The sequence below is a fragment of the Bubalus bubalis genome, chromosome 24 (genome assembly GCF_019923935.1).
Source record: "Bubalus bubalis isolate 160015118507 breed Murrah chromosome 24, NDDB_SH_1, whole genome shotgun sequence".
In the NCBI taxonomy this organism is placed as follows: Eukaryota; Metazoa; Chordata; class Mammalia; order Artiodactyla; family Bovidae; genus Bubalus; species Bubalus bubalis.
Window position 1 is genome coordinate 1,101,536 of NC_059180.1, and position 22,574 is coordinate 1,124,109.

A 22,574-nucleotide genomic window follows, 5' to 3' on the forward strand; every position below is an offset into this window, starting at 1 on the left:
GCTCAGAGCCCGGCTTCCTGGCCCCGTTGCCAGAGTCCTGGGCACTGAGGTGGATGCGGACAGCCCGGGAGGGCGTTTGCTAAGCTGTGACTCTGCCGACCATGCGAAGCCTGGCCAGACAGAAACACAGCAACAGAGGCCAGGCTCTAACAGCACGCTCCGTGCACAGGCTGGCCACCCATTCAGCTACTCGGTGCCCTCACCATCTGTCCTCTGGGAGCTTAGAAGCCACCACAGAGGCGCTGGGCATTCTCACGGCTCCCGGGGACCTGGAGCAGCACCCGAGTTGCCGCTGAGAAGGGATGTCTGGTGACCCCTGGCCTGTGACCCACTATTCCAGCGCGTGGGGGGCTTTCTGCCACCACGGGCCCTGCCAGCACCCCCCTGTGCTGTGAAAGCTCCTTGGCGCGTATGCGGCCTGTCCTCCCGGCCTCCGCGGAGCAGGTAGGATGGAGACGTGGACCTCACGGGCTGCCGGCTCCTCGACTTGCCTCACTGTTTCCTCCTGTTTCCCATCTCGCTGTCTTGTTCCTCTGCTTTTCAGACTTTCTCAGTTTTATCTTAAAAATCCGCTCTTTAGATCATCATTTAACTCTTGTATTCTTAGCTCCCAGAAGCTGGCTGCTTTCCATCTTGGACACTTTGAAGTCTCCTGCCCGTGTGTTGCTGTTCACAGTCCCTCCTCGTCTCCGAGGACACGCTTTCGCGAGGCGTCCAGCCCTCTGACGGCCTGTGTCCTCCAGGCATGCTTTCCCACTCGCTTGCTCTGCTCCCCCGCACGTCAGCCGGCCCTGGTCACAGCCAGCACTGGGCTCTCCCCGCCGGTCAGCTCAGCTCAAGGGCCGCTGAGTAGCAACCACGTGCCTGAAGGGGCCTCCAGGTTCAGCGCCTTCACGTCTCCTCGGGTCCATCAGGCTCCAGGGGGTGAAAGGGGTGGGGTGAGGCCCCTGGGATTCTGACCCAGGAGGTCTGAGCTGGGGCCCAGGGACCTGCATCTCCACACGCGCCTGGGGAAGTGCTCTGATCCGACTTTGCTGGGAGAGAAGCTGCAGCCCGCAGACGGAGCCGGGAGAAGGCCTGGGTCGGCGGGCCTCTGGGTTACACCTCGGGCAAGTATCCATCCTGCTCCTGAGCTTGGCAGTCACGCCCCCTCCCCCAGCGCCACTTGCTGCCAATTCCCGGCCTTTGGGGAGGGTCGTGGCATCACTCAGCCTGGTTCCAGCCACGACCACAGCTGCCTGGAGTCATTCTTCCTAAGTCACTCACCATTAAACCACCCGCTCACCAGCTGTCCCGACTGCAGAGGTCTGCGGTGGTCCCACTCTCCGTGGGGCCTCAGGGAGCACAGCAGAGCAGGGGCCCAGGTTCAACCGGCCGTCTGCCCGAACGCCCACAGTGCCCTTGGGCGCGTGTTGGGTGCCCCAGGAGGCTCCGAGCAGCTGCGTCCCCACAGCTGAGCACGTCGGAGGAGCGACAGACTTGAGGAGTAAACGGTCTGTCGCGTCAGATGGTGTGAATCCTTGTGCAGGATGAAGAGCAACCTTGAGCGCCCGAGTCTGCATTCCCAGCTCCTGAACTCGTCAAGGACACGGGCGACTCGCAAAGTGGGGCTGAAGGAGCCCGGGAGAGAACAGGAGTGTGAGCCCGGAGACCACGCTCGGCTGCCCGCCTGCTGAGGACCCTGTGGGAGGCCTCGCCCGGCTCTCAGGGCCGGGAAGCCCACCCTGGGCCGCAGGGACCCCCTCACAGCGGTCTTGGCTGCTGAGCCGTGGTTTGGCCCCAGAATCACCTGGGCGGCACCCAGGCAGCCAATGCCACCCTCCTGAAGACAAGACAGGAGAGGCGGGTGGGGTCAGGAAAGGACGTGCACCTCACACAACACCCACGGTCACCGTCTGCCAGCCCCACGCCCGGTCACAGGAAAGCGGCTGAAGGAGGAGTGTGGCCTGGGGAGCCAGGGGTTCAGGGGGGCCCGGCAGACCTGCACTTCGGGGTCCCTGCTGAACCCAGCGGCACACAGATCCTCGCCTCACAGAGGACCCTGGGATGGCAGGCGTGGGACCAGAATCGTCCGGGACACACTGGGGACGGGGAGCATGCGGAGTGCGGCCCCCGGGACGGCCAGGCTCGCTCCAGTCACGGCCACGGCTGACCGAGGCCTCCAGGCCCGTGGGCCAGTGCTGGGCCTGCCTCCCGCCTCCACGGGCTCATGGGACAGTGACCACTGACCAGGCGCCTCAAGAAAGGCTGGCTGCACGCCGAGGTCGACAGTGGGAGCTTGTGGGCTGGAGGGGCTGCATCCACGACCCCGGGGACAGGACAATGGCAGAGCCCGGCTCCAGACGGAGACGCCTGTGCTCCCTCTCCAAGCCTGACACGGCAGACACGGGCGGAGGAAGTGGAAAGGGCTTCCCGGGGGAAAGGCTGCTTGGAAACGCAGGCAGCAAACGTCAGGAAAATGGCAGCCGTGTTCTCCCGACGCGGACGCCCCGCAGACATCGCGGGGGTGGGGAGTGAACAGAGCCAGCAGCAGACACGGGAGCGGGGGCTGTGCTCCGGGGGGGCCAGGGAGCGCCCCATCTCCAGCCGCTTGAGGCCCAGGGCAGGCAGCCGCGCCTGGCAGCTTCTGACAAAGAGAGAGGCTGCAGGCGCCCTCCCTCCCTCCCCCGACCCCAGGCTCCTCCTGGGGCCGGACTGGATGACTCCTGGGAGGCACCCTCTGATGGCAGAGAGAGGCTGCAGGCGCCCCCCCAGCCCCCAGAATAACCCTGAGGCCGGACTGGGCGACCCTTAGGAAAATGGAGCCCCCAGACGGTGCCCTTTCTGCGAGGCAGTGATGGACCTGCTGTCTGCCTGAGAGACGGCCTTGGGGACCTCGGGTGCAGCAGGCAGGCGCACGCTCACTGTGCTGCCTGGAGACAGAGAGAAGCTGCGAGGTCAGAGACTGCGGCCCCGAGTTAAGAGCTACAGAGCGGGTGAGACCCTCGTGCTGGAAGAGGCAGCTCCAACCCGCCCCCCTGCTGCCCCGCCGCCTGTCGCAGGGCCTGCGGAGGGCTCACTGCGTCCGGAAACGTACTTAGACAGTGAAAGCTGGCCCCTGCTTCCTGGAACGCTGGTGTCTGTGTGATTAATGGACATACATGAGCTGATAAATGGTATTAACTTGTTCCCGGGTCGGAGAGATGTCCCCCTGGGTCATTGCCGCGCGCACTCTGCAGGCCGGGGCCCCCATCCCCCGGAGGCCCGTGGCCCGGCTCCTGCGTGGGCTGGATGGAGGGATGGATGGAAGGACTGGGGCCTACCTGCCACCTCCCTGGACGAGGGCAGCCCCGCGGCGGCCTCCAGGTGGGCAGGGATGGGGCCGCCGGCCTCCAGGGCGCGCACGATCTCCCGCAGCCGTGCACACTCCTCCTGCAGCTGCTGCTGGTCCTCGCGGAGCCGCTGCCGCGCCGCGCCGGCCGGGTTCAGGCTCAGGTGCAGCACCTTGGTCTTGCTCTGGTCGTAGTCGCCCTGCGGGAGGACCACAGGCAGGCGGTTAGCGCCCCCACGGGCGAGTGCAGCCCAGCCCGCGGGGTGCCCACCCCCCATCGCTGGGGCATCGGCAGGAGGCAGCGCGCGAGCCCCCCGCTCTGACCCGCGTCCCCCCGAGCACCGGTGTCCAGTGCGTGCCTTCAGACGCGATCCGCGACCGCCTGGTGCAGTGACCCTCCTGTCCCAGGCTTTCACACTGGGACCCGGCTTTTAAAATTTAAACACTTAAGAAAGCCGTGACACTAAGGTGGAGTCCCCGCACGCCTCACTGTCGTGGCTCCTGTTACTGACACACGACGCCAGCCCCAGGCACAGGAGGGGACGGCTGCGGGCAGAGCTGGTCTGGGCCCTGGTCACCAGGAGCAGACGCCCGTGAACATCCATGCTGGACGTGTGCACATCCCTGCAGGCGCGCTGCTTGGCACACACGCCCAGGCCGTGCGCTGGATGAGGCCTGGGCCAGCCTGGACTCAGCTTGCCCGCCACAAGCATCGGGGAGCCCCCAACCCTGTCAGGGCCACCCCCACCCGTCAGGCTCACCCCTCACCCCTCACCCCCTGAAGCTCACTCCCCACCCCCATCAGGCTCACCCCACACCCCCATCAGGCTCACCCCACCCCCGTCAGGCTCACCCCCCACCCGTCAGTCTCACCCCACACCCCCGTGAACCTCACCCCTCACCCCCTGAAGCTCACTCCCCACCCCCATCAGGCTCACCCCACACCCCTGTCAGGCTCACCCCTCACCCCCGTGAACCTCACCCTTCACCCCCTGAAGCTCACTCCCCACCCCCGTCAGGCTCACTGGCAGCAGTGAGGTCAGCGAGAGTCACTCCAACAGCTGAGCACAGGCGGGCAGCAGACAGACCACTGCTGAATAACCCCACTCTCAGTTCCGTCCCCACCGTCTGGCCCAAGCGGCCCCAGGAGGGAAGCTCGGCTCTGAGGCTCTGGAAGTCAAAGCAGGAGCCGCACGTCTCCGGCTGTCACTCCCTGGGCCCCCCTAGTGAGCGGGAGCCCCGCTGGGCAGGCGCTAAGGGAAGGCCTGGGCCTTGGTGAGGGGGCCCAAGGGTCCCTCCCCCAGGTGCAGGGAGAGAGACATGCTGTGTCCCTGGCCGAGGGCCTGTGGGCCTGCTGGCCGGGCCCCCCGGCCTCCCAGCGAGGGCCGCCGGGCCAGCTGAGCGGTCATCTTCCTCCACTCCAACACCAAAATTCCCTCTTAGAAAACTGGACCTTCGCCCGGGACCTCTGCCCACAGCGCCCTCCTCCAGGGGCAGCAGCAGGAACAGCACCTTTACTCAGATCACCACCGCCCGAGAGGTGGGGCAGGCGGGCAACACGGCCATGCCGCAGAGCAGCCGCCCCAGCGTGGGAGCGAAGCTGCGTGGACGCCGGCCCTCCAAGTCACCAAAGGCTTGTGTGGCCACTGCCGGCCAGGCCTCGCCAGCCACCTGCTAACTGTGCCCCTAAAAGGGAGGGGGGCGTGTGGAGACGCTGCCAGCTCTTTCCTGCCCCAGGCGAGGGGAGAGCCAGCAGAGGGCGGTGCAGGGGAGGGGTGCTGGTGGCCGGCTCCCCACGGGTTTCTGAAAGCCTTGTAAGAGCCTCAAAGGACAGAGAGACATGGGGTAACTTCGGTGACTCACAGGCTGCCAGGCTGGAAGGGATCTTATTTCATCTGATTCTCACAGCCTGGGACACAGCCAGGCGGGCGGAGTCCGACCACCCCGCACGCTCAGGCAGAGGCCCCGCGGCCAACGGGGGTGGGGTGGGCGCCTGGGGACCCGCGTCCCCCATGGGTGCCGGGTCAGGGGGTGCAGGGAGAGGACAAGGACAGACATGTTCTGCAAAGGGCCATGTTCGCACAGATGTGCCAGGCGGTGCTGGTCACACCGTCTCTCCCCGCGGGTCAGCCGACAGGGAAGGCAGGAAGGAGGGCAGGAAGCACCTTGCAGACCGTGAAGCTCTGCACAGGGAGCCCAGGGTGGCTTCAGGCTCGGCTCCGACCGTGAACTGATGCGAGGTCCCAGGAAGCACAGGTGAGCGCTGGGTAGGGGAGCAGCTGGCCTGAAGGCGGGTCAGGGGCAGGCCAGCGCCTCCCGGCGGGACCACTTGCCAGGAAGAGGTGCTGGAATGTGGACACCCACGCGCAGAAGCATCGAACTGAATCCTCACCTCACACTGCGCACGAAAGTGACCTCAAAGTAGATAAAAACCTAAGCATGAGAGCCAATGCTGGCGGGAAGCATAGGCACTGGGCTTGGTCTTAGATTCTTCCACATGACACTAAAAACAAGGAACAAAAGAAAAATGTAGACAAACTGGACTTCATCAAAGTGAAAAACTTCTGTGCTTCAAAGCACACCACGAAGGAAGCAGGAAGACAACACCCAGAGCAGGAGAAAGTACTTGTAAATCACTTATCTGGTAAGAGACCTGTATCCAGAACACACGAAGAGCTCCTGCAACTCGGTAACAACAGAAACAAAACAAAACAAAACAAACTCATGTGAAAATGGGCAATGCATCTGAACCAATCCTTCTCCAAGGAAGATGCACAAACAGCCAACCAGCACATGACGACGCTTGATGCCAACATCATTAGAGATCAGGGAAACATCACTGCACCCGCCCGGCAGCTGGAACGGCAAAGGCAGTCTCCATGAGGACAGAGAAACCGAGCCCTGGGGCTGCTGGGGCAGAAAATGGTGCTTCCTCCACGGAAAACAGTTCCTCAAACAACTGGACACGGTGACCACGTGATCTGGGCTTCCCAGGTGGCTCAGTGGTAAAGAACCCGACTGCCAATGCAGGAGACACGGGTTTGACCCCTGGGTCGGGAACATGCCCTGGAGAAGCAAATGGCAACCCTCTCCAGTGTCCTTGCCTGGGCAATCCCGTGGACTGAGGAGCCTGGTGGGCTGCTGACCACAGGGCTGCAGAGTCGGACACGACTGAGCAAGTAAACCACCAGCACCAGCACCATGTGATCCAGCAAGTCTACACCCAGGGACACACCTGAGAGGCGTGAACACACACGTCCACGGAGAAACTTGTACACAAATGTTCACAGCAGCACCATCCACGTGCCCACCCACAGCACGGAGTATGACGCAGCCATGAACAGGAGCGGAGCGCTGACAGCAGCCGCGATGTGAACGATCCCTGAAAACACTGCCCAGGGACTTCCCCGGGGGCTCAGTGGTTAAGGCTCCACGCTCCCCACACAGGAGGGGCCGGTTCGACCCCCGGTCAGGGAACTAAGATCTCACATGCCCCGTGGCGGCAAAAGGGGAAAGAGAAAACACCGCACTCAGTGGGTGAAGCCAGTCACAGAAGACCACGCACACGACGCCACTGGCATGACGTGTCCAAGCAAGGACAGCTCCAGGTGCAGAGCAGAGCAGCGGCTGCTGGAGGCTGGAGGGGGCGGGGCGCGCAGGGCGACGCACAGGGTGTGCGGGGTTTCCTCCTGAGCCGATAGGAACGTTCAGAATCTGTGCGGTGATGGCTGCTCGCTACCTGTGAAAGTATGAAACCCACCAAACCGCACGCTTCACACGGGCGAGCGCTGTGGTGTGTGAATCATATCTCAATAAAGCTGTTTTTAAGAAAGAGATGAAAGAAGAGAGGGAAAACAGACAGCGGGACGCGTGCGGTTGCTCCATCTGCCCCGAGGGCCTGCTCGGCACCAGCTCCTCCTCCACACGCCTGCCCGGCCTGTGGGCGGCATGGGCCGGGTGGGCCCGGGGAGGGGGGTGGCGCTGGGCCCCGGGGTGCATGTGCTGGGCCGGCGGGCGTGGCCAGGCCGGGCCCGGGATAGGGGTTGGGGACACGGGTCCACAGCGGGGCTGACCCTGGCTGGCACGGCCCAGGGCCTCGGGCATGGACATGGCCCTGCCTGCGGGTTTCCTCGCGCCCTCACGACCCAGGGCCCCCACAGCCCAGGAGGTCAGGGCAGAGGTCTCCAGCGCCGCCCCTGAGCGGGGCTGTCCTGGCTTCCTCTCAAACCACCTCCTGGTCACGGGCCCCTACGCAGCCGGGACTCCACCCTGAACAGCACGCTGTCCAGATGCTGGTCCTCAGGGCAGGTCTCCGCGTCTGGCTTGGCAGGGAGCAGGCTAGCCCACCCAACTCAAGCCCGTGCCGCCTGGGTCCGGCCGGACTCTCAGGGGGCTTCCCGAGGTGCCTCCGTGGGGGCCGGGCACACGAGACAAGTCTGTGACAGCGCCTCGGGGCTGGGGTCGGCAACAGGCCCTTTCACCTGCAACCTCCCCCAGGGCGCTCAGAAGTCAAGGAAATTAACTTTGCTTAGAGGAGGGGGACTGCGGCAGCTGCTCCCCCAGGAGTCTGACCTGCCTGGGGATGGAAGAGCACCACATTCCCAGGTGCCGGGGAGGACTGGCCCCTGAGGCCCAGCTGGACTGCACACAAGCTGCTACCGAGTAGGCCTCCTCCACAGGCCCGATGAAGCTGCATGGGTTAAAGGCCCACAGGACCGGGTGGCCAGGCCGAGCGAGAAGGCATCAGGGTTCAGTGCACCTGGGCTCCGCTCTACACCCCCTCCCGGAGCAAGGAGGCCCTCCCCTCCCTCTCTCCATCCCTCCTTCCTTGCACGTGGGCTGCACGGTGCCCGGGAGAGGAGGTGCTCACAGCCAGCCAGGGGCAGGGGTGCCGCCCTTCCCCCCGGGCACGTGTGGTCGGAGGCACAGGGGCCCCGTGGGACCGTGAGGGGCACCAGGAGCCGGCACCACTAAAGCAGATGGGAGGGCGTGAACAAATCTGCTGATATCTGCGACTAGATGACAGCTCTGAGGAAGAAAGGGGAGAAACGGCTGTAATCTTCTGCTAAAAATTTGTTGCCTTGTTTGATTCACAGCTGAGGAAACTGTTGAGACGCTGACGGGAATCTCAAAAGGAAAAGTTCTGAGCCTCTCTTTGATGTGTGGGTGCAATTACTGGCAAACAAAAACCTCCCCCTTAAAAAAAAAAAAATCTCACCCGTGCCCAGGAGCGGAGGCCGGTTCCCGTCCGTGACCACAGGTGGGCGCAGGGCAGGCTGCAGAGGAGCTCCAGCCCAGCTGGGGTCCTCGGGGGACCACGAGTTTCTCAGGATACAGGAGGGGTCCGCAGAGGACCGGGCCTGCCTGACAACCACGGGCCCAGGCAGCAGGGCTGGGCCTGAGCAGTGCTCCTCCCCGGGGCCCCACAGCCCGCCTGTGGCCCACAGGTCACAGGGGTCTCCTTCTCACGCTCAGATTCTGTGCAAGGTATGACGAACGGCCAGGCCCCCTGCGTCCAGGTCTTAGAGCTGGCGTCCCGAGCCCCACACACTTGCCTCGCTGCTGTCAGCGGTCAAGTTCTGCCCTGCCTGCTAGCAGCCCAGGGCATCTATCCTCCAGGGCCTCAGCTTCCATCCGAGGAAGCGGAGGGCAGTGAACTTGACCTCTAAAGGCCTTTGCAGCCTAGCGCCAGGGACACTGGGGTCGGGGGAGGGGTGAACAGACCCCAGGGCCCCTGTGGGCTGTGAAGGACCACGGTGGCTGGGGAGAGGGCCCTGCTGCGCCTGCTAAGAGAGACCCTGCTGGCGGGAGGCAGGGACGCGGGGAGAATTAAAAAGCACAGTTAAGTAACCACCGATTCTCATGCATATTTATGAATCACCCGGCCTGAAAACTGAATCAATACCTTCCCCGCTGCAGGAAGCTCAGCTCAGGGAGAAAAGGGCGGGGAGCTTCGGGGTCCCACGGAAGCTGAGGGGCAGGGCCAGCCAGACCTCAAGGACGGGGGTGCTCAGCCCTCCAGGCCCCGCCGGCCGGCACACCCGCCTCTGTGAGCCCAGGACCAGCGCCCTGCAGCTCGTGAGCTCCGTGACCTTGGGTGGGTCCCTCGGGCGCCGACCTCACGTCCGACACGCCGTGTGCGCCGGTTTCCTTTGGCGCTTGGGGGCTCATGGGATGCTGCCCAGGTCTGAAGCTGGGGACACCCGGCAGGCCCAGCCTCGAGACAGTGTGCTGGCCGAGGGTGGAGAGCCTGCGGTTCAGCTGTGGGCCACGGGACTGCAGGCCAGATCCTACAAACACTACAGACCCCCGGCACCAAGCACCCGAGACCCTCGTAGCCACAGAGCAGGTCACGAGAGGGGTGAAGAGCGGAGGGCCTGGGCTGGAGGCAGGAGGGCAGCGGGCAGGGAGAAGACCTGCCGTCTGGGGACCAGCCTCCTGCCGCAGGCAGAGCGAAGAGGGTGCTCCCAAGCCCCTGCTGGGGGCACCACAAGCAAGGGGCCACAGGGGCGGGGCCCCAGGGGCCGAGGCCCCGCCCTCCCACGCGCTCCGTTCCCTGAGGCCCCGCCCCACACCCTCCGTTTCCCCGAGGCCCCGCCCCCCACCAGCCAGTCCCCGTGGCCCCGCCCCCACGCCCTCTGTTTCCCCCCGCCCCGCCCCCTAGGGCTCCCTCAGGACCGGGGGCCGCTCTCCTGTGGCCGAGGCGCCCCACAAACAAGCCGGCTGTGGGGCCGCCACCCAGGGGCCGTCAGGGTCGAGGGGGCCTCAGAACACCCTCGCGTGTGCTCGCCGCTGCCCAGCCCTGGGGACCGGCCGCTGGAGCCCAGGGGTGGTACTGGGAGCGGGCCCACCAGGCCCTGACTGGCCCCAGGCCCGGTGCGAGCTGGGGCTGCCAGGTAGCCGCACACAGGATGGGCCGTGGGAGCGGCGTCACCAGGCCGGCACACGTGGAGGGCCCTTCTCACTTCATCCTCCCTGGACAGTCCTGCCAGCGCCAGGGAGCCTGGCAGGGAGTTTATCTGCCCCTGGCCACGAGGCGCCGAGCGGGCCCCGGACACACGGGTGAGCTTGCAGGCTGCCCAGTGGCTGCGATGAGTCCCCTCGGGGGCCGTGGAGCCTGGGGAGGGGCCTTCCCGTCAGCGCCACCGCTGTCCTTCTGCGGCCAGCAGCCCCTCCGCTCACATGAGACCCCCGGCGAAACGGCACAGCCCCTCGGCTGCTCAGCTGGCGTCCTGTTGCAAGAAACACGGACATCCCGGCACGGGTTCTGAGATGACCAGGCTGCTCTGAGACTCAACTTGCTCGTCTGTAAAACGGGGACCCTGCTCACCTTCCCAGGTCTGGAAAGACGAGAAAGTCAGTGGATGTGAAAAGAAAAAGTGAAAAGTGAAGTTGCTCAGTCATGTCCGACTCTGCAAGCCCATGGACTGTAGCCTACCAGGCTCCTCAGTCCATGGAGTTTTCCAGGCAAGAGTACTGGAGTGGGTTGCCATTCCCTTCTCCAGGGGATCTTCCTGACCCAGGGATTGAACCCGGGTCTCCCACGTTGCAGGCACGCGCTTTACCGTCTGCGCCGCCACCAGTGGACGTGAGGACAGTTGTAAGCGCCCTCGGCTTTGCTGAGTGTGCCGCTGGCACCTGTGATGACCGTGGAGCAAAAGCCAGCATGACTCTTGGCAGGCATCTCTCACACCTGCTGGGTGCGGCCAGTGTGCGCTTGTCTGAGGACCCAGGCCCTTCTCGAGTCACGGGAAGACAGTGCAGGAAAGCACCAGTGCAAATCTGACCCCCCAGAAACGCAGAGCGGGGACAAGGCCCGGCCCAAGGCCGCAGTGCACGGGCAGGGAGCACTGCCTCCCATCTCAAGGAGTCCCTGTGTCTACCCCACCCAGGTGCTGGCAGAGGAATGGGTAGACAGAGAACGCAGGTGTCCAGGGGCCATCTGAGAGGGGACACCAGGTCACTTCCACGCGGCTGCAACAAGGTCCCCACCCAGTGGGTGGACACTGAGTCTGTGCCGGGCCTCGGGGGCCCAAAATGCTCAGTCCTCAGTCTCCTCAACCTGCACCAGATCCTGGCTTTTTCGGGTCCAGCAGCATGACTCCGCAAGCTCCCAGGACCTCTGACTCCAGCTGTGCTGCTGAGAGCCAAGGGCTGCCCGGGTCTTGCTGGGCAGGTGAGGACCGGTAAAAGCGAAGACAGAGGAGGCGTGCTGCAGAGGCCAGAGGCCCCGGCACATGCGGCGAGCTCCGCCTGTGGCCCCGTGCTGCCCGTGCAAGATCACAGCCCCGACCCCCGGCTCCAAGCAGCAGACACAGGGTGGTCGCTGGAGCCAACTACAGGACACCAATCGCCCGCGACCCCATGCGGAGCCCTTCAGAAGGTGACCTGCTGTGAGAGAGGCTTGTAAACAGCCTGCAGGGGAGCCACGAAAGACAACCCTCCCCGCTGGGAGGGCGGGGTGGCGGCCACTGCGGCCGAAGGCCAGCTGCGGCTCCAGGCCCTCCCAGTGCTCCCACGCCGATCGCCCTCCCAGGCCACCCTGCAGGGAGACTCAGGGCTGCGGCGCAGCAGATGCGGGAGTGGGGAGGTGCGGCAGTAACTGCATGGCGGGCTGGGTAAGCTGGCCAAGCTGCCCCCCGACTAACACGGCCTCACACTCCTGTCCGCGTGCCAGGCTGCCCCCTGAGCTACGGTCCCATCAGGGCAGTGCACACGGCTGGGACACTGGCCACCCACCCGGGCACCCCGGGGACGCGTCTCTCGGGGGAGGGACGGGGGAAGCTGGGGAAGGAGGAGAAGGCAGACAGGACACGCCTGCGGCAGCCCCTGCCCCTCCACAGCGATGGCCCTCCAAGCCCGCTGACCGAGTGGCCCGTGTCCCTACTCGGCTGGGCGGGTGGGCAGAAGCTGGAAATCAGGCGCCTCGGCTGCCAGATCTCCCTTCACAGACAGCAAGCGGTAGCAGGCACCCTAAATCTGCCCCAAGCCACAGGAGCTTGGGTCAGGCCGGCATCTGTAGGACCAGCTGGTGAAGGGGAGGGCCTGGCTGCTCGGATGGGAAGAGGGTGGGACGACCCTGTACCCACGCCCCTCACCACGGACACGGGCTGTGCTCCCGCCAGGCCTTTGAGTTAGAACAGAAGATGTTCAGCAAAGCCAGTAAGAAAAGTTTTGGGAATTGTGATAAAATTTGCCGCCATAACCGTTTTTAAGCGTGTTGCTCGGTTTAAGTCCATCCAAGCCGCCGTGCAGTCGTCACCCCTGTCCACCCACGACCTTCCCAAGCTGAGGCCGAGTCCCCATAAACTCTGGCTTCACCCCCCAGCACCGGCGCCCTCTCTCTGCTTTCTGTTTCTATGACTCTGACTCCTCCAGGGACCCCGCAGGTGGAATCACACAGTGCCTGTCCTTCTGCGCAAGCTATTCCTGGGGCGGGAGCGGGGAGAACACAGACCCTAACAGAGTCTAAGCAACATCCTCCTGGAGGAGGGCGAGACCAGGAGACCCGACCCCTAGACCCTCACGCTCTCGGTTCATGACATCCAGCAAGTTCTAAGCTGGCTGGGGGAGGGGGAGCTGGATATGCTGATTCCAAAGTTCACATAAAAGTGAACGAGAAAACCCTGATAAAGAGTCTGGTGGCAACAGGACACCCGAGCCCCAGCCTCGATCAGACCCGGGGCATTGGGTGCATGAGGGGGCTGACCTCACGCCAGTGAGGAAAAGACAGGCTTTCAGGAAGTGGTCCAGGGGTACCAGGAGGAGCCCCTCCCAAAACCATGCCTCCCACCTTATAAAAAACCCAAACCAAATCCCAAATCTGTCAGATTTAAACGTAAAAAATGAAATTGCCCCAGAAAACCAGAAGATACCATGAGAAAATTCTTTACTATCTGGACATGAGAAAGGTAAAGACATGAACAAAAACCCAGGAGCTAAAAAGGAAAAGGTGGTAAACACATCTGTAATAAAGTAAGTCTGAAAGCCCCAAACTTCTGCTTGGTTAAAAAAAACCAACAAAACAGCACCAGCAAAGAAGTGGAAAGACAGATGACGATCGGGAGAACGTCGCAGCCTGAAATGCCCTTGACACACACAGAGCTCCAAGAGACCAACAGGAGCAGGACCAGCGAGCCATTTGAAAAGTGAACCGAGGACGCTGACACACATTTACACATCCTCACTCACGCGCGATAAGGGGACAGGCAGTTCCAACCACACGGCGCACACCCACCGGACCAGGAAGCCCAGGAGCCTGGCGGCGGGGGCAGGGGGCTGGCACCCTCACGGTGCGGCCGTCGGAACGCACGCAGCGGCCGCTGGCCCTCTCTCCTGACACGCACAGGGCAGAGGTATGGGCAGAAGGACACGGGCCACAGCTAGGTCGTGACCACGTTCCTGGTAACCCGAAGGATTAACGCGTCACAGCACACGGAGGTGTGGCACGTGTGAACACTAACAGGGCGCACGCATCCCTGGAGGAAACCCCCCTGAGCATGCACTGTGACAAAAGCATCAGGAAGTGTGAAGACGGGCTCTGTGAGTTTGCAGGGGGTGGGGGTGGGCAGCGCAGACTCACATCAGGGGGAGCAAACCCACCACCTCCAAGCAGCTACATGGGAGAGGAGCCGGACGGGAGCCTGACGCGCACCTGGCCTGATGCTCGCAGCCCTGGGCATTTGCTCCCCACTCAGGGTCCGAGCAAAGGAGCCGGGACTCGGGGAGGGAAGCGTCCGCCCAGGGCCCTGGTCTGAGGATCAGGAGCTCACTCCTGGACGTGCGTCCTCCGGAGCCCACCTCCGGGGAGCCCTGCCTGCATCACCACATGTGCCCTGGAGTTCCTGTGCCCCAGAAACACTGCCTGGAGTCAGGCCAGGTCACCACACTCGGCTCAGTGCCCAGAGGAGGGGTGATGCCTGAGCTGCCCACCCGGTACCCCCAACCACAGGCAGGCAGGGCCCACAGCAGACAGCTGGCCATGGCCCTGCGGGCAGGGGAAGGCAGCTGACTGGAGGGCAGCCCGCTCTTGACACCACAGAGCTCTGGCTTGGCCAGGATAGGGGTGGGGTGGCAGGATGCGGCCAGCCCTGCGGTCCTCACACAGATGACCCAGGCTTTCAGAGCAGACAGGGGCTGCTGGCCAGGGAGGTCTGGACCTCTGCTGGGGCAGTATAGCTGGCTTGGGGCTGGGGGCGTGATAGTGTCACCTCCCACCATGCAGCAGACAGGTGGCTCTGTATGCCCAGCCGCCTCCACTCGGAGGGGGGGAACGGCACACCCGCCTCAGTGCCCGTGAGTGTTGAGTGAGAGCAGGACCAGGGCCAGGCCAGCGGTGCTCCCGGGTCAGGCCAGGGCCAGGCTGACCGGGGCCAGGCCAGCGGTGCTCCCGGGTCAGGCCAGGGCCAGGCTGACCGGGGCCAGGCCAGCGGTGCTCCCGGGTCAGGCCAGGGCCAGGCTGACCGGGGCCAGGCCAGCGGTGCTCCCGGGTCAGGCCAGGGCCAGGCTGACCGGGGCCAGGCCAGCGGTGCTCCCGGGTCAGGCCAGGGCCAGGCTGAGCGGGGCCAGGCCAGCGGTGCTCCCGGGTGCAGCCAAGAAGGGGCCAGCGTCACAGCCGGTGGAGGGGCCGCAGTGTGCAGAGCCACAGCCCCACCATCGCCAGGCCACACCCAGCCCTGTGCTCTGATCACCTGGCCGGCACCGAGGAACCAGACGTGCAGAGCAACATCAGCCTGCAGGGCTGGGGGTAGGGGGTCAGCTGGGCCACTAGGGATGTAGCCAACCCTGCCCAGAACAGCCTTGGGGGCTCACCCCCCCAGGCACCAGGCCCCATGGTCTGCAGGGTCCTGCCCCCGCCAGGGAGCAATGCCCAGAGGACATTTCAGAAGCACGGCAGCAGGCCATCAGGAAATAACGTGTCTAGTCGGGGACAGGACATGCTCAAGGCCCTGGTCAGCAGCAGGAGGACCCAAAGGCAAGACAGGCTCCGAGAAGCAGAGCCTGGACCTGCTGTAGGTTCAGGGCTCCCTGGCCAGTGAGAGCTGGTGAGAACTGGTGGGGGAGGGACCTCTCGTCCAAGGACTGAGCCTGGGGGTGGGGGGCAGGCAGAACCTGCAGGCGAGGGGCCAGCAGGGCTCGGGTCTGCTGCGTGGCGAGTGGGCGGGGGCTGGGGGCAGCGAGGCGTGAAGAGCAGTGAAGGCTGCAAACCCGCCCCAGCACCCCCGCCCCAGCCTCTGTATCCTGGAGCAGGAGGAGGCCAGGCTGGGGGCCGCTATGATTAAATGGGGCGGGAGCCGGGCAGTTTCTCCGCTCACAGGGAACCCGGCAATTTTCTACCCACTCCATTTCCAAAAAAGATACAGTCAGTGTAATGTCACCGGGCTGCAGTCGGGCCCCTTCCTGAGCACAACCCCCCCCAGACCGGAAGCGCGCAGGGCGGGGATGTGAGGGGACGCTCCAGCTCGAGGGGCTTCTCCCGCCCCTTCTGAGCGACAGTGGGACGGGGGCTCAAACCCCAAAGATGAATTCTGCCTAATTACGCGCGTGCTGAGGCATTTAGAGGTACAGATGTTTGCAATTTGCTTTAAAATGCGTCAAGGAAAGAGACAGGACTAACGGAAGGAAGGGGCGGACAGGTGCGTCACGGCGGCCGCAGGGGAGCGTCCCCAGCAGGGGGACACGGGCTGCTCACGGCAAAACTCTTGCAACTGCACTGTATGCCTGAGCACGTCTGTGACCAGCAGGCTGTGTCGGCACACTGGCTCCACTCCTGGGACCCAGGGGAGCCAGAGGGCCCGAGGCCTCCCGCCCACCCGCACGAAGCTTGCTCCTCACTGGAAGCGGCCCTGTGGGGGACCAGTGGCCGCCAGGCCCAGAGCTGCCGTGCGTCTGGCCCTCGGGCTACTCCCCAGAGCGCCAGGTGGCTCGCTGCCCCGACAGCCCTGGACGTGGCCCACGATGTGGACGCCCAGGGCACCGTCGGTGGAGGTGATGCGGTCTGCAGAGCAGTGAGCTTGTGAGGCAGTGCTCCTGGCTGGAGGTCACCGTGTCCACCACAGCTGGCAGGAGGTGGGGTCAGCCGCACGTCCTGGCGAGCAGACCAGGACCAGGGCCACCACCACGGAGGGGCAGAGCCAGCAGCAGGCCCAGGGCCCACTGCTGTGGAGAGGGGCACCCAAGGGCAGGAGGGAGCTGGGGTGCCAGGTGGTGCCCCGCCCCACCAGGACCGCTGGGAATGGCCAGGTGGGCGCGGGGCGGGGGTCAGCGCAGTGGGAGTTCGACCCACAGAGTCTGGTTCCCAGAGGACCCCGCAGCTTCAGGCCCAGACTTTCAGGTGGCCTGCTCGAGAGCAGCCTGTATCAGAACATCCCACCTTCACACAACGGCCAGTCATGTCTGGCTCCGGGGGCCTCAGTTCCGCCATCGCTAAGCAGGGCTCATCTCCCTGATGGTTGCCTACTTTAGGGACACACACAGCTCACCCCAGACGCGGTGGGAAGAGCCGATGACCCTAGAAGCCGGGACAGGCCACACGGCACGGGAGTGGCTGGGAGCCCGCTCCGCAGCATTGCCCAGCCCTGCTGGGCACCAAGCGGGCACCAGTGGGCACACAGGCAGGCGTGCACTCAGCTCTGAGCAGTAACTGGAGCTCGTGCCTCACCAACCAGCTGTGAACTAATTACAAGAAGTTCTAACTAGTCGACTCCCTCTCCGAGCATATGTTCCCAATTAAGTCAAACTGCAGCTGATTTTAATCAATCTTCCTTGAAGCGGCCTGCCTTGAAGACTCTTCCAGGAGAGAGAGGAGGGGGGCTGCATCAGGAGCAGGCCGCAGACAGACACACGCCAGGGGCTGTGTGCCGAGTCGCCCCCGGCCTGCGTCCCCCACTCTGCCCCGGACTCGGGTCCGCAGCTCTGCAGTCACGCAGACCAGGCCTGGGACCAGCCAGGCCACCTGCAGGGCGCCTGCCTCTCCTGCGGCCTCCACGGCCCAGGGACCAAGGTCTCTGCCCTCACAATGGTGTGCCCACACATGGCCCCTGAGCCCTTGTTAACCGCTCCTGTTATCCCCCACGGGGGCTCATCGTCCCCCATTTTATAAAGGATGTGCTGGGGGCTCAGATGGCAAAGCATGACATGCCTGAGACCACCCAGCTAAGGAGGAGGGCTCCAGCTGAGGTCTGCAGACGCGGATGCCCCAACCCACGCTGGGTCTGCCTGGGGCCCAGGAGGCTGGACGTGGTCGACATCGCGGACCCCACCCAGGACCCCATCGCCCACACCCACTGACTGACAGTGCTCACTGCCCCTCTGACCTAGTCTGACCCCCAGTACCCGCAGCGGGGCCACGGCGGCACCTCATGACTGTCGGCTTCAGCAGGACTGGCTGAGCCCCGTCCTGAGGCCCGGGAGCTGTCAGCCGTAACCTCGGGCGCGCTCGACCCAACGCGGCCGCTGACGGGCGGCCGGGGATTCACCTGCCAGCAGCCGCCCCGCGTCAGGACTGCGGCCCAATTAAAACCGAGCAAGATGACAGGTCCGGAGCGGAACACCGTCCAGCCACGGCTCCCGGCGCCGTGCTCTATCAAGGATGTCACTTCTCCCGTCTCCAGGAATCGGGAATAAAAAAGAGATTTGATTTGCCTCTAATAGGTGTCAAGACAAAAATCAATGGCCTGTCCAGAATCTGGGTAATCATAGACCTGCAGGTTTCCTGCCTGAGAACAATTTAGACAGGAGGATAAAAATGAAAAACAAAGAACACTGCAACAGTGTAAGCAGCTACGGACCTCACAGCTGCAGGCCAGCAGGACCCACCGGAGACAGACCCCAGACCACGGGACCCTCTGCGGGGCCTCTCCTCCCCCGGGAGCACGCCCACATGCCCGCCACGGGCGCCGCAGGGGCTCTGCAGCCAGCGGTCGGGAAAACAGGCTGTGAATCAACGAAGCACACGGGGCTGGAGGGGTGGGGGGGCGACAGCGCGGCCCGAGGCAGGGGGTGCCCGCCACGGGCTCGGGACCCGAGCTCTCAGCCAGCAAGGGCGTCTGGCCCGTCCACCGGGAAGTGGATGGCTATGGCGCGGTAGCCTCACGGGAGGGCGGGCGAGCCTCAGACGAACTCACCTGCAGTGTGAGCCGCTCCAGCTGCGCCTCCAGCGTCGTCTTCTCCTCCTCTAGGCGACTCCGCTCGGCTTCCAGCTCCTCAACCTTCAACCTGCAAGGAGAGCAGACCGTGACGGGAGGCCACTGCAGCATGGCCTCTGGGCAGGGAACAGGAAGGGTCACAAGACGGTTAAATAGGCACTTGTGAAAATATGACACAGAGCGCCCACAGCGAGGAAAAGCTGTGAAAACAAACAAGCAGGGGGTGGGGGAGTGCAGCACGGCATCTATGGGGGGCAGGGGGGCTCTGCTGACCGCGACTCCAGAGGGGCGGGGGGTCAGGCGGGGCGGGGGGCAGGTGGGGGGGGCTCCGCTGACCGCGACTCCAGAGGGGCGGGGGGCAGGTGGGGGGGGCTCCGCTGACCGTGACTCCAAGGGGCAGGGGGTGCAGTTGGTGGGGGCTCCGCTGGCCATGACTCCAGAGGGGCGGGGAGACTAAAGGGGGGCTCTGCTGACCATGACTCCAGAGGGGCGGGGTGGGGGGGCAGGCAGCGGGGGCAGGCGTGTGGAGGGGGCTCTGCTGACCACGACTCCAGAGGGTCAGGTCGGGGGGCTTCACTGACCGCGACTCCAAGGGGCAGGGGGCACAGGTGGGGGGGGCTCCGCTGACCAAAACTCCAGAGGGACGGGTTGGGGGGCAGGTTGGGGGGGCTCTGCTGACCGCGACTCCACAGCGGCAGTGAGACCAACGGGAGTCAGGTGGAGTCAGACTGTCCTGTGCCCACTGGTCCCCCCCACACGTGGGACTGCACCCTGGCGAGGACTCAAGAATCAAGAAAAGGACCAAACTCGATGAAAAGAAAAGACACACAATGTGGGCTGTGGACGAGGCTGGGGCTGGGGGCCACCAGGACAGGGTGTAGACGCGGGCCCTCTTGCCCCAAAGGCCCAGAGGCCAAGCAAGCCCGGGGTGGAGGCAGGTATACAGGTAGGCTGCCACTTGTTGCAAGAAGGCAGCTATTTTTGTCTTCATTTTTTATAGGAACTAACGGCACCCCACTCCAGTACTCTTGCCTGGAAAATCCCATGGACGGAGGAGCCTGGTGGGCTGCAGTCCACGGGGTTGCTGAGGGTCGGACACGACTGAGCGACTTCACTTTCACTTTTCACTTTCATGCATTGGAGAAGGAAATGGCAACCCACTCCAGTGTTCTTGCCTGGAGAATCCCAGGGACGGGGGAGCCTGGTGGGCTGCCGTCTATGGGGTCGCACAGAGTCGGACACGACTGAAGCAACTTAGCAGCAGTAGCAGCATACTGATATAGGAACTATACTGATATGCTTTTGAACTGTGGTGTTAGAGAAGACTCTTGAGAGTCCCTTGGACTGCACGGAGATCCAACCAGTCCATTCTGAAGGAGATCAGCCCTGGGATTTCTTTGGAAGGAATGATGCTAAAGCTGAAACTCCAGTACTTTGGCCCCCTCATGCGAAGAGTTGACTCAGTGGAAAAGACTCTGATGCTGGGAGGGATTGGGGGCAGGAGGAGAAGGGGACGACAGAGGATGAGATGGCTGGATGGCATCACCGACTCGATGGATGTGAGTCTGAGTGAATTCTGGGAGTTGGTGATGGACAGGGAGGCCTGGCGTGCTGCGATTCATGTGGTCACAGAGAGTTGGACACGGCTGAGCGACTGAACTGAACTGATACTGATATAGTTTAAAATAAACAAGTGCCTGGGGGCTTCCCTGTTGGCTCAGTGGTGAAGACGCCGTCTGCCAACGCAGGAGACGTGGGTTCAATCCCTGATCTGGGAGGATCCCACAGGTGGGGGAGCACAGAAGCCCGTGCGTCCACAGCTCCGGAGCCTGTGCTCCAGGGCCCGCGTGTGGCAGCTACTGAGCCCGCGCTCCACAGAGCCCACGCGGGAGAGGCCGCGGCAATGACAGGCCATGCGCGTGATGACAGAGAAACCCCGCTCGTCACAACTAGGGGAGAGCCAGTGTGCAGTGGTGATACCCAGCGTGGCCAAAAATAAATAAATAAAATGAAAAATAAAAAAGCACCCAGGAAGCAGAGCCCAGTGCTGACACGGGGCGAGGGACGGAGCCTCTCCCACCAGCTGGAATGGAGGACTCATGCTCCGTGGGTAATTCAGGAAGGTCGACTCGGGAGTGGGAGGGTTATTTTCTTCAGAGAGAAGTGCTCCAGAATGGCCTCACAAATCAACAAAAGCGAGACTGGAAGGGACCAAACTCTTTCCAAGAAGCCTAACTGCACCTCTGAACAAAACACCAAGATTATAGGGACACAGAAGCGCTCAGAACCCAGCAAGCTGACAGACATGGCCTGCTGCCCGGTCAAAGGTTACCAGGCATTGAAAGAACCAGGAAGACACGACCCACAATGAGGAGCACAGCCAAGAACCGCACAGGCATTAAATCAGCGTCCCCGGACATGAAAAGTTATTAAAAGCTCCAGGAGTAAAGGCACGTTCCACTGGGTGGGAGCCGCAGTGTCCGAGATGAAGAACACTGGATGGGATTCATGATGGATGAGACTCTGCAGGACAAAAGTTTCATGCACTTGAAGACAGGGTGATAAAAACTACCAGGGTGGCAGACAGAGAGGAAAATCAATCTTTAAAACCAGGGAAAGCAGTATGAGCGATGGGGCAGCTTCATGAAGCAGGATTTATGGGTAACTGGAGTCCCTGCGGGTGGTGGGGGCAGAAAAATAACTGCAGGAGGGTCCACATGTGATCCAAGTATAAAGACACAGACTCAAGAAGCCGCACAGACCCGAGCATGAGAAAGACAGGAAAAGAGCCCAGTGCATGGAACAACATGGGCGCTTAAAACCAGTGCTGATGAGGAGACCCTGCAAGCAGCCAGAGGGAGGAAACGCCGCCCACAGAGAAGCACAGCAGATTTCTCGGCAGAGAAACACGAGTGAGAAAGAGGAGAAAAATCTATCAAACACTGGAAGAAATGAAAAATGTCAACCTAGCATTCTATTCCCAGTGAAAATATCTTTCAAAAAGAGAAAGCAAAATAAAGATGTTCTCAGACACACAGAAGCAGAGGGCTTATCCAGGCGGACTGCCCTACAGGGACGTGATAGGAAAGCCTCCAGGTGGAGGGGAGTGAGTCCAGAGGGGAGAGGACCCACACCGGGCCGGAGCAATGATGGGGGTCTTAACCACACAGGCGCAAACATGGCTTCATGCTATTGAAATATTGAAAAAGTATCTAAATTACTATTTTAAAAAGAGGTTAAACAAAACCAATAAGAACATGGTGGGGTTTTAAGACCTAAGTGCAGATAAAACGTATGGCAGCCAGAGTGCGGGGGCTGCGTGACGGGTGCCTGCAGCTGCGCGGTTGCACAGCGCGTGAGGAGGTGTCTGTCACTGGGAGCTAGACGGGGATAAGCGGAGGAGGAGCACTAAACACCTAGGCAACCACTAAAGAAAAAGTTACAACTAATAGGCCGGGAAAGGAAATAAGAGGGTATCATACAAAATGTGCGAGTAGTTCAGAGGAGTCAGAAATACAGGAAAACGGGAGCAAGAGGAGACAGGACAAACAGAAGAGAAAACAAGATCAAACCTAAGCACACAACAATCACATTAAGTGTAAAGGGTCGAAACACCCCCAGTTAAAAGGCAGAGAGAGGGACGCGCCTGGTGGTCCAGTGGCTAGGACTCTGTGCTCCCAGTGCAGGGGGACCAGGTTCCATCTGTGGTCAAGGAACTAGACGCCACGTGTCCCAACTAAAGACCCCACATGCCACAGCTAAGACCTGGCATGGCCAAATATATCAATGAATATTTTTTTTAATATTTTTTTTAAAAATGTAGAGAGAGAGGATCAAATGGACGAAAAGGCGGCCCCCAGTTACACGCCACCAACAAAGCAGCAGAGACTGGGTGGTGGCCATGCTGGGGGGGGCGGTGCTGGAAGGCAGGAGATGACGTCATGAGCTCACGGGGGCGTGGCTGAGTGCTTAGGAAGGCAGGACTGTGGAGTCCCGGGGACCAATGAGCACAGTGTTCAAAGTAAGCTCCCTGCTTCCTCCTGTTTATATTGAAAGTGAAGCGGGAACTGTTGACAGCGTGTCACCCCTGACCTGACGCCCCAAGCTCAGGCATCTTC

General features: G+C 62.7%; 1 protein-coding gene across 3 annotated transcripts in view; it reads right to left on the reverse strand.

Moving 5' to 3' along the window:
* MAD1L1 (mitotic arrest deficient 1 like 1) overlaps positions 1–22,574 on the reverse strand; it is a 240,635-nt gene that overhangs the window by 39,117 nt on the left and 178,944 nt on the right. For all 3 annotated transcript variants that reach the window (XM_044935777.2, XM_006046003.4, XM_044935778.2), the window contains 2 exons: positions 18,436–18,526; positions 3,303–3,510 (listed from right to left, as the gene is read on the reverse strand). In XM_044935777.2, the coding sequence (XP_044791712.1) occupies positions 3,303–3,510; positions 18,436–18,526 (299 nt within the window). The remainder of the gene's footprint in view (positions 1–3,302; positions 3,511–18,435; positions 18,527–22,574) is intronic.